At 36.2% G+C, this 12,293-nt stretch overlaps 1 protein-coding gene across 1 annotated transcript; it reads left to right on the top strand.

Moving 5' to 3' along the window:
- Positions 1-721: 721 nt before the first annotated feature.
- Positions 722-12,006, top strand: LOC127091508 (uncharacterized). Its single transcript, XM_051030169.1, has 14 exons — positions 722-1,428; positions 3,043-3,129; positions 3,358-3,461; positions 3,651-3,701; positions 6,787-6,958; positions 7,455-7,775; positions 8,154-8,357; positions 8,447-8,953; positions 9,108-9,317; positions 9,745-9,933; positions 10,270-10,442; positions 10,751-10,903; positions 11,011-11,092; positions 11,166-12,006. Exons 1-14 carry the CDS (start codon positions 931-933, stop codon positions 11,553-11,555), a joined length of 3,141 nt encoding a protein of 1,046 aa, XP_050886126.1. The 5' UTR covers positions 722-930; the 3' UTR covers positions 11,556-12,006.
- Positions 12,007-12,293: the final 287 nt, after the last annotated feature.

The raw sequence follows: 12,293 nt of genomic DNA, 5'->3' as shown, positions 1-12,293 counted from the left end.
ATTGTATATTCTTTTTGGATTTAATTGAAACACACAGTGTAAAAGGATTTTACACCGTCAATTAATCATAGCCGTTGGATATTGAAACAAATTTGACTTTAATTTTAAAAATCTATAAAATAATACAAACGAGTGATAGTGATGAATCGATAATGTAAAACTTTTTACACTGACAGTGCATAGTAATTAATCTCATTTTTTTAAATATTAATGACATAACAAATAAAAGAAATATGATATGCATATTGCAAAAATCAAATGTAATATAAATCAATTTAAAAAAAATATCTATTAAAACTAAAATAAAAAATTTAATCAATCGTTAATTGATCCATTGATGATTCACGTTAAATTTGATAAAAAAAACTATAATTCAATCTCCGTAATTGTGATTAAAAAGATTAAAATAACTTAATGTCAAATCTGACATTGAATCTGATTAGTCGATTTAATAGATCAAATATTAAAAAAAACAAAATAATTTTTTTTATTGGAATTAAAAATAAAAAGCGGTCTACCTACAAGAAGAAATACATATTTAAACTAAAAATAATAATTACTACTAGTATATATTGTAGAAAAAGAAAGTACATAAAAATTCTAGAAGAGCATGGACATGGTTACTACTCGTATTAATTAAACATCACCAATGTAAAAAAGGTAAAAACTGCAGTAATTACCATTGAGTTAATCTGTTGAGTGCATGCAGTTGTTTGTAAGAGAGAGAGTGTTTCTGGTTGACAAAAGTGAGAGTATTGGAAGGAAGAGAGAAAGACAAAACCAAATCTTCTTTCCAAATATGAAATGAAATATTAATTGATTCATACCAAATGCCAACTCTTTCTTCACTCGTTTTCATTCTTCTCTCCAAATCACTTCCCTGATTTTCCAACTCCATTTTCCCTCACTTTCCCGGGAAAATCTTCCCGGATGGGCCTCTCCCGCAACTCCATTTCGCAACCGGAGATCGACGATGCCGGCGGTGCCAGCGAGTTTGGATTCTCCTCGATCCGAGGTCGATTCCCTTTCAAACGTAACCCTAGCTATAACCGTGACCGACTAAAATCAGCTTCCGATCGTCATTTACCTAGGTCCGCCACCAGTAGCCGATCTCACCTCCATAACCGTTTCACTCGCAAAGGCTTACTCTCTTTCTGTCCTTTCTTCATAACCAAGTCTGGATTGTACGCATTGATCTTCGCTGTTGTTTTCCTCTTCGCACTCGCTTCTATTGCTTTGCAGAGCTCTATTACCTCCGTCTTTCGCCAGCGTAACGAGCATTCGTTAAATCTCCGCCAAGGCCTTAAGTTCGGTAGCACGCTCAAGTTCGTTCCTGGTAAGGTTTCTCAAAAGTTCCTCTCTGGCGATGGTCTCGATCGGCTTCGCTCTCTGCCTAGGATTGCTGTTCGTGCTCCCAGAATAGCTCTAGTGAGTTCCCTTAACTTTCTTCTTTTCTATGTTTCACTGTTCTTTATTCAATCACAGTATGTGAATTTTATTGTTTGTGGAGCATGAGTTCAAGGTTACTTTAATTAGAATCTATTCAACCATATTCATTATTTCTCAGTTGATAGATAGTGTATTTTATTGGAAGGATCCATTTTAATTAAGACACAGAGACACATAAGTTATATGTTTTCTTTGGACGTTTTTTATTTACTGCATAATGGTTTTTTTCTTCTGCTTGTTTTATCAGAGGACAAAAAACAATGGATTTAAGGGCTATGAAGCACGGACACCCCGAACATGATCCCGACACTGACACGGCGACACCATTAATAATTTGAAAAAATGTATAAATTAAATGTAATCACAAGTGTCGGTGCCAATGTCCGACCTCGACACGGACACGGACATGCCTTTTTTAGAGGTGTCGGTGCTACATAGTTTAAGGGACCATAGTTAGTTTTAGGAAATATATTAGCTATCATGGATTCATTTGAGTTATGACAGGAGAGAGTGGAGAGAAGAATCGTGTTTTTCATTATCCAAATCCAGACTCTTAATTTGTCATTGAGCATAAATAGATTGCATTCTCCCCCAGTTATCAAATTAATTTTCCCTTCAATTAAAGCTAAGAGAAACAGAAATTGTGCTGACAAATATCATTGTTTGTACTAGAGTGAAGTGGACCTCGTAGTTTTCTTTTGGGGAAGTTTTTTAAGTTCTGTTCTTGGGGATGTAATTTTATATTTTAACTGATAAAAGGTTGAAGCGTTCTAGCTACTTAGTTCACTCAAGCAGGGGGAAAGAGTCTTCAACATTTAGTTTCCATGCAACTTCTTAAAATATATGATTTCATAGGGGCTACACTTGATGTTTGGAATTTTTTATGTAAAACTAATATGTCTGACATAGAAGTGAGATTTGCTTCAAGAGAAATGGTGGCCCTAAAATGCAACTTGCAACAAACTTCTAATTTTATTTATTTATTTAGTTACTAAAATTGGGCGATTATGAAAAGAATGGAGGATAAAGAGGATTTGCTTTTTTCTATTAACATTGGATGGGCATGTCCACGGTCATGATGTAATTCCACAACAAAAGTGCAAAGTCTATTTGGTTTTCTTATACCAACATTCATGAGACAAATCTTTATCCTCACTGTTGTTCAAACTGAAAAAAGTGAAATGTTAAAAGTTGTTTTTCAAACAAGAATCCTCACATAGGAACTTTGATAGGCATCTTCATGATTATGTGTTTGTTAACTAATTGAGTGATGAGCATCACAGTTACTGCTAGAAGAAAATACTATTTGCTTTTCAAAAACATACGGAAAAGCACAACTTCTTTGTGGTCCAGAACCTGTTCTGCAGCCCTTGGGCCAACAACGCTGGTCCTAGATGTGAGGGCTAATCAATTAACATCTTCATACAAACTATTATAAAAGAAAAAAGTGACTGGATCACTTAGCAAAGTATCCTGTATGTTAAGCATCTTATCAAATTTTGTATGATTAAATGCTCTTAGTGGGATGAAGCTTGGTTACTGTTGCTGGTGAATGCTCTTAGTATAACCATCTGCACTTGTTTTGTATTTCAGGTTTTAGGCCACATGACGGTAGATCCCCAATCATTGATGTTGGTTACTGTAATTCAGAATCTACAGAAGTTGGGTTATGTGTTTAAGGTAAGTCATTGGCATTTTCTGTATGGTTTCTCTCAACTTCTCTATAGATGCTGTTTTGCTCTAAACCACGGGCCTTAGATTCATCTGTCATAAGCAAGTGTACTTCAATCATTGTAAAAATATGTTTTCTTTAACATTGATGCTGTAGATTGTTAAACTATTTGTCTGGTGTTGTAATATAGCAAACATTTTGTGAGGCCCTGCTTTTTTTTCCGTGTCTCTTGCTAGATTTTTGCAGTAGGGCGTGGGAACGCTCGCCCAATGTGGGAAAAGATAGGTGATGGCGTTTCTCCTTTGAGTACAGAACAGCAAGGCCAGATTGACTGGTCAAAGTATGTGTCTTTAACTAAATTTATTTTTCCTGTTTTATGTTGGGGCAGTATAAGTTACCTTTACTCGTGTTATTGTTAATATCTTAACATGCATTTTCTTTTGGTAAATCTTCTTTTGGCATAATTTCTTGTTTTAACTTGGTACGGTGTTTAACACTTTCCCCCCTTTCCCTTTTTGTATCCCCGCAGTTTTGAAGGTGTCATTGTTGACTCGCTAGAAGCAAAAGAAGCCATTTCAAGGTGGGTTTCCTTTTATTTATCAAATTCAGTTTTTAAGTTGTAAAATCTCTGTGCTTTGGATTAGTATGTTGGGCTTGTGGTGAGTTTCTAATTTCGTCTCCTAAAGTTGAACCAGTGTTGCTATTTTTTGGGTGTTTTCCATTAAAGTTTTTATCATTTTGCCTACTTTAAACTTTCAAGTAAGTACTAGAAGTTGAAAATTTGTTGTTTGGACTGAAGATAACTTTGATTGGTAGGTTTAGCAGTTGGGCTTATTCTGCAGATCTCACGAATATGTTTTCTTTTAGTGATTGAGTTGAATTTTTGCACTTTTTTGAAATGCTTGATCAATAGGAATGTATTTTTGTTTGAAATGGAAGTTAGTGATGAAAGTTTGTTTACCTTCTTTAGAAACAGAAAATAGGATAGGAATGAAATAAAGCTGGACAGGTAATAGGATGAACAGGTAGATTTTATTTTGGATACAGCCTCAATCAGTATCAATGTGATACTTAGACCAAGAATGATACAGTAGAGTCCTTTTTGTAATTCCCATGTATTCTAGAGACCTGGTTTTCTCTCTCCCTAAAATCTAACTTCAAGTAACTGGCTGATTATATTGTGTTGGAATTTCTGCCTTATTTGCGGTTTGTCCCTAGTTGCCTTAATTGCGGCATTTTGACTAGCCTTCATTGCAGCCTCAACACCTTCATTGTGTTGGGTTTGAAGGGGTGGATTTAGTCCCACATTGATTAGAGATATGGCATATAAGTGGGGGCAATCCTCACCTTACAAGCCGGTTTTATAGGGATGAGTTAGGTCCAACCCATACATTATGAGATGGTATTAGAGTTTATCCTAGATCCATTGTTGGGTTTCCCACACACGCTTCGGGCTTATTGAGGCCCAAGCGTGAGGGTGTGTGTTGGAATTTCTGCCTTATTTGCGGTTTGTCCCTAGTTGCCTTAATTGCGGCACTTTGGCTAGCCTTCATTGCAGCCTCCAACATCTTCACTGTGTTGAGTTTGAAGGGGTGAATTTAGTCCCACGTTGATTAGAGATATGACATATGGTGTGTTTATAAGTGGGGGTAATCCTCACCTTACAAGTCGGTTTTGTAGGGACGAGTTAGGTCCAATCCAAATTCTGAGATATTGTTGTCAACTTGTTGAATCCGTTCTATTGTAACAAACTAGTTGCTGACATTTGGGCTAAATATCCTGCAGAATGAAAATTAGGAGATTTGTAGTTTCATGTTTTCAACTATGAAGCACGAACACCTCTAAGAGTAGGCGTGTTGCGGTGTCCGACATGTCAGTGTTCGACACTTGTATGACATCTGTCGGAAAAGTCTTATGAGTGTCGGAAAAGTCAAACAAGTGTCCCTCCAAAAAATGATTGTTTTTCTTTGTTTTTTCTTGTTTTGACACTCTTTGAACTGGTGTCAGACACCCTAATGATACTCACAACGTGTGTTAGACAATTCAAACAAGTGTTTCAAAAAGTATTTTCTTTGTTTCGACACACCTTATACATTTCATGGACAAATCTCTTGCACGTATATAAGGGTTAAACATGTATTGCAACAATGTCATCAATACAATGTTATTAATGTAGAATTAAAGACATCAATTTAGAATATAATATTTTTTAACTTTTTAAATAATATATGGATAAATGAATGTTAAATACTATTATATATGTAGCGGTGTCGGTGTCCTATGTTTTTGACATAATCGATGTCGGAGTGTCCACGTTGTGTCGTGTCCTGGTATTCGTGTCAGAGTATGTGCTTCATAGGTTTTCACTCACCCTCACTTCCTTTTCCCTCGACCATTTTTGTGAGAAATGTTTTGATGTTACATATGTTATAAATACATGCAAAAGAATAAATTGTCTCTCGACCATTTTTGTGAGAAATGTTTTGATGTTACGTATGTTACAAATACATGCAAAAGAATAAATTGTTAGCTCTCTTTGCTTTCATCAAGATAGGGTTTTATTTTTTATTTTGATGTTAATTGTGATAATTTAAAATTCTTGGAGAGGCTTGTACATAGAGTAAGCTTTTTATCCACATCTTGATTTGATATGTAGACTCACTTTAGGGTTTATGTTAGGATATATAATAAAGGAGAGTTAGAGTAGTTAAGAGTTGATACAGACTCAGCAATTGGTAAGTTAGTTTGTTACGTGGTTGTTTTGCCTGTTAATAGCAGTATGCTATTTCTGTTGTTATTTTGGTTACTCTTAGCAAGTCTTTAAAAAACCCTCAATTGGTACATGAGGAGGATATCTCAGAATTCTTGAGTTTTATGACTGGTTAAGCCAGTGTGAAATGAGAGTGCTCCTTTGAGAATATTCTGTACTATTCTTTCCCTACTGCTGTTGAATAAAGAATCCTAGTCATGCTTTTGACTACTCAATACGTTTCTGTCCTAGGAGTTCTTTCTTGCTGAAAGAAAGGATCTTAACACTATTAATTTATACATATTTCTTTGGTTAGTTTTTGATTTTTTCACTATTAATTTGATTAAAAATAATAGATTTATTTTATATTTTATTATGTTTATGGTTCTCTGTGGATCCCTCGGGGACGGGGATGGAGGACAAAATCCCCCTGTGGCGGGGATCCGGGACAGGAATGGAGAATAGATTCAGGGATGGGGATGGGAACGGGGATCCATCCTCCGCCCCTCCCCCGCCCCATTGACATCCCTACTTTTTTTTTATTGAACCTGATTGTTTGAATTATGCTGTGTCAAATATGCATTCTTGTTTTTCTCCCCGTGTATGTATATGAGTACACATGTAGGAACTTTTCTGAGCAATCGGTCTGAGAAATGAATTAGAAAGACAGGGTATTTTGTTGGTGGTTTAGGTGTTAAGAAAGTATGTCATATGCTTTATTTAACGTTGAAAGGTATTTGTTTACCAATGCATATACATCCCTGCTTTAGATCTGATTTTGATTATATAATTTGGATTTGAACAACAAAACAGTGAGCATTCTGTGGCATCTTTCTGTCGCTTCACTATGGTTGTAGGCGATGCTTCTTGTTTGAAGTTTTAGATGCTATGATTAGTGAGTTTTATATTTGTGCAGCCTTATGCAGGAGCCTTTTTGTTCAGTACCATTGATATGGATTATTCAAGAAGATAGCCTTTCAAGACGTCTTTCATTTTATGAACAAATGGGTTGGCAACATCTTATTTCTCACTGGAGAAGTGCTTTTAGCAGAGCCAGTGCCATTGTCTTTCCAGATTTTACTTATCCGGTAAAGATTTAGTTACGTTTGCACAAAGCCTTGGACATTGACAGTGTTAAAGTGTCCCACATCAGACAATATATGGTCTGAACATGTCTTTATAAGTGGGGGCAATCCTCACCCTACAAGCCGGTTTTGTAGGGTTTGAGTTATGCTCCAACCGCATTTCTTAACATGATATCAATAGCCTTGTTTAAGATCCGGTGGACCACCTGCTATCAGGTTTCCGCTATCGGGTCACCCATCATTTATTTTCACGCTCTAGATGTCCAGTCTTGGGCGTGAGGGGGTATGTTAAGAATCCCACACCGGACAATATATATGGCATGTGGAGATGTCTTTATAAGCGGGGGCAATCCTCACCCTACATGCCGGTTTTGTAGGGTTGAGTTAATCCCCAAGCACATTTCTTATCAGACAGTATTAGGAATTAGGATCTCTTCATTAAATCTGTCTTAAATGTTTTGAAGCTAGTGCTCAAAACTTGTTTCTTTTCATGTATCAGATGTTATATAGTGAGCTTGACACTGGAAACTTCTTTGTGATTCCTGGATCGCCAGTAGATGTGTGGGCTGCAGAAAGCTATAGTAAGACCCACACTAGGGATCAGCTCAGGGAACATAGTGGATTTGGTAAAAATGATATGGTTGTTTTAGTTGTTGGGAGCTCAATCTTCTATGATGACCTATCTTGGGAATATGCTGTTGCAATGCATTCCATAGGGCCTCTGCTGACAAAATATGCAAGGAGGAATGATGCAACTGAGTCATTCAAGTTTGTTTTCCTATGTGGCAATTCAACTGATGGTTATGATGACGCTTTAGAGGTAGTCTCTTTTCTTAAAATGTACTGTGCGTCATATATTTTTTTAATGCTCATGCTATCAAAAGATAACATTAGGCTGCCATTATGATAATGTTTTCATAAGAAGTTTTAACCTCATCTCTAAGAAATAATTGAATACAGGAAGAATTTCCCATTGCATGGGAGGTAACAGTAAGAAAGTGGCATGATAGGAGTATGTCAGTATGAAATGACAAAGAAACTAACAACTGGAGACACATAAATCTTAAATATGGTCTTTCTAAATTATACGAATGACATTCCTCTATTTTGTTCTGTTCAACTTGTCTTTAGCTACATTGTCTCAGCCTTCAGTATGTTGTCTTTGAATTGTTTATTGATCCCTTATCTTTTGGTGTAGGAAGTTGCTTCACGTTTGGGACTTCCTCATGGTTCTATAAGACATTATGGCTTGAATGGTGATGTGAATAGTGTGCTACTGATAGCTGATATTGTTCTATATGGTTCTGCTCAAGATGTACAGGGTTTTCCTCCATTGTTAATCAGAGCAATGACTTTTGAAATCCCAGTCATTGCCCCTGATTTTCCTATATTACGAAAATATGTAAGTTTGGTCTTGTCCTTCTTTTTGTCATTCATTGAATTCTGTAACCATAGCTACTACATTTTCATCGAACGTTTCTCAACTCGCAGATTGTGGATGGAGTTCATGGGGTTTTTTATTCTAAACACAACCCCGAAGCTTTGATGAATGCTTTTTCGCTTCTTCTTTCAAGTGGAAGACTTTCTAAATTTGCTCAAGCTGTTGGATCATCTGGAAGACAGTTTGCTAAAAATGTGCTTGCTTTGGATTGCATAACTGGCTATGCGAGACTTCTGGAGAATGTACTAAGTTTTCCTTCAGATTCTTCACTGCCTGGCCCTGTTTCTCAAATTCAACAGGGAGCATGGGAATGGAGTTTTTTCCAGAGTGAAATAGAACTAGATATTGACTTACTAAAAATGAATGACAATTTTTCCAAAGAAAAAGTTACCGTTGTCCATGCTGTTGAGAAAGAGTTGGCTGGCCTTAATTATTCAACAAACATAATTGACAATGGAACGGATGTTCCAATACTAGATGAACTAACCAAATTGGATTGGGACATTCTGAGAGAAATTGAAATATCTGAAGAAAGTGAAATGCTCGAAATGGAACAGGTATGGTGCAATCTTCCAATTGCTGCAACTGATTTCAACTTTTATCTTCCGTTCTACCTGTTTACTACCCCTTTTTTCATTTCATCTCTATGGAATTCACGATCAGTTTATTTTAGAGATACCTAGTTCTAAAAATCATTTCATTCTGTTGTAGGTTGAAGAGAGGTTGGAGAAAGATGTTGGTGTTTGGGATGAGATATATCGGAGTGCTAGGAAATCTGAGAAACTGAAGTTTGAAGCCAATGAGCGGGATGAAGGGGAGCTTGAGAGAACAGGACAACCTGTCTGCATATATGAGATATACAGTGGTGCTGGAGCGTGGCCGTTTTTGCACCATGGCTCTTTATATCGCGGGTTAAGCCTTGTGAGTATCTTTTTCTGAAGTTTAAATAATTCATAACTTTGTTTCCTTTTAGTCTTACCCCCATCTCTTGAAGTATATTTCTTGTGTCTAGATAGAGTACCCTTACAGAGGTATTCAAATTCAGAGCACACCTCTTATATTCATTTGCCTCCTTTATCCCTTAAAAAGAAACAGAAGAGCACGCATATGCTGTTATCTTACACTACACCCGTCATTAATTATAAGTCCATTTTGTACAGTGCAAAAGGCTGCATATAATAAAAAGGGACGGAGTAATACATAGTTCCTTTCAGATATTTTTTGCTCTATTTCCCTTTGTGGGAGGACCACATTGTTTGAATTTAAGTTTGATTTTGTTAGTGTTACATGTTAATTAGCTGGGCATATTTTTTCCCCTAATAATATAATATAATCTTATTTCTGGCAGTCTAGAAGATCACAAAGACAAAGCTCTGATGATGTGGATGCTGTCGGCCGTTTGCCTTTTCTGAATGAGACATATTACCGTGACATTCTCTGTGAAATGGGAGGACTGTTTGCAATTGCAAATAGGGTGGATAGCATTCATAGGAGGCCTTGGATTGGGTTTCAGTCATGGCGTGCTGCTGGTAGGAAGGTATTCCTTATGACATTTTTATTTTGATAAGTATAATAAATCTTTGTGTTTATGTTAAACCATGCTAAGTTGCTTTAATAATTTAAATAATTTTAGTTAATCCAGCATTCAAATTTAGCCAAGTTTTTGATACAAAAGTTACTTCCTTTGATCCCTTAATCAATGCGCTAAGGCCGCTTGTTAGCATTCTCCATATTGTATTGTTGAAGTTATTATGTATCAATTGATGCACGGATTAAGTTTTGTTTCGGGAAACCTGGGTCTTCGTTTCTTTGTTTCAATTTTACCCTTATTGCACCTATTTGTTGCTTGATTTTAATCATTTTGGAAAAACAGGTATCACTGTCAGTGGAAGCTGAAAAGGTTTTGGAAGAGACAATGCATGAGAGTGTTAGAGGAGATGTAATCTATTTTTGGGGACGCGTGGACCTGGATGGGAGTGTCATAGGAAGCAACAATGCACTTACATTTTGGTCAATGTGTGATATCTTAAATGGAGGGAACTGCAGGTATATAATATGGAAAATAACCGGATACTCTCCTTTTGTTCATTGCTATATTTCAGTTGTCTGAGAATTTCAAGCATTCCACCCTTCCATGATATATTCTATTCTAAAGTTGCATCTTGTGTACTACCTACACATTAAAATGTTATGAAACAGTTAGATTAATTAGTAGAGACAGATTATGTTGACAATAGGAGACTTTCTCTATACTTAATAATGTTTGGAAATCCAAAATGGAGTTTCTGGATATTGTCTTTGAGTAATCTGAAGTGTTTCAAACTCGTCTGATATTATGTTTCATATTGCATCAGGAATGTTTTTCAAGATAGCTTCCGCCAGATGTATGCATTGCCCCCCAATGCTGAAGGACTACCCCCCATGCCTGAAGATGGAGGTTACTGGTCAGCTCTGCACAGTTGGGTGATGCCAACCCCTTCTTTCCTGGAGTTCGTAATGTTTTCTCGGTAACTAATTGATCGATGTTAGCTTTCATTACATTCTGTTAATAATGAAAAGCACTTCCTTGATGTGAATGAAAGTAGAAACATGAAATGTTATCAATTGAATGCAGGATGTTCGTTGATTCCATTGATGCTTTTCACAGAGACTCCGGTAAATACAGCATGTGCTTGTTAGGCTCTTCAGAGATTGAGGTAGGTAACTTGCTTGCTGCTTTTAAGGTTTCAGAATTTGTTGGTTTTTCTTACTTCTGTTCCTCCTACTCAGGAAAAACACTGTTACTGTCGAGTGTTGGAACTTCTTATCAATGTATGGGCTTATCATAGTGCACGAAAGATGGTATATATAAATCCTAATACTGGTTCTATGGAAGAGCAGCACCTAATTGAACATCGGAAGGGTTATATGTGGGCAAAATATTTCAACTCTTCGTTGTTAAAAAGTATGGATGAAGATCTAGGTGAAGCTGCAGATGATGGCGACGATCCAAGGGAAAATTGGTTGTGGCCAATGACAGGAGAGGTGCACTGGCAAGGGATTTATGAAAGGGAGAGAGAAGAAAGGTACAGAACAAAAATGGATAAAAAAAGAAAAACAAAAGAGAAATTATACGAAAGGATGAAGTATGGTTACAAGCAGAAATCACTTGGACTATAACAAAGCTTATACTTGAAATTTACAAACACAAGCACTTGTGGATGCAGTTTTGCGTCATTCGGGAAGATTGTCTGGCAAATTGGAGAAGCTTTGAGTCTAACAATATTGTCACATCGGCACACAGATCATAGAGACAGTATTCTGTTTCTTTCTTCATTAACTGAATACATATACTCAACCTCCTGTCCCAGAAAAGCTTGACACAGAGGAAAGGAAATGAGTTTGACATCTGCTGTTCACTAGTTTCACGACCTTTTTTCATGGTCAATTAAGCAGCATGGAAGGTGCAGGTACTTCCGCTACGAAGTGTACTCAATAGTCTATAGAAATCATTCATCAATTACATTTGACTTGGCTCAAATTTGTATTCTTTCATTTTTGTATATTCAGGAAACACTAGTGGCAATTTTGAGTAGAATAATAGCTGGTTTTCACTTGAGTAGTTTCATCATTTTCGTTGTTGTTATTATATTATAATAATATAATAATAATATGTAACAATAATACCTAATCAGTGTATTCTCGAGCTTCATTTTCTCTAAAAAGAGAAGGAAGAATCTTGAATTTTCTTCGAAAATATAACAAAAGATGATCTTAGTAGCTAACTTTCAAAATAAATTAAACAGACTTGATAATATCATTTTAAAACAGTTTGAGTTGAGAAAAAAAAAAGAAGTTTCACAAATTGTCTAGAACATTTTTTGAAAGGCCTTGCTTGATGATTGCAACATTGATGGG

This window comes from Lathyrus oleraceus, chromosome 6, assembly GCF_024323335.1.
Source record: "Lathyrus oleraceus cultivar Zhongwan6 chromosome 6, CAAS_Psat_ZW6_1.0, whole genome shotgun sequence".
Classification (NCBI taxonomy): Eukaryota; Viridiplantae; Streptophyta; class Magnoliopsida; order Fabales; family Fabaceae; genus Lathyrus; species Lathyrus oleraceus.
Note: the sequence above shows the minus strand (reverse complement) of the source record. Positions and strands in the feature narration are given on the sequence as shown.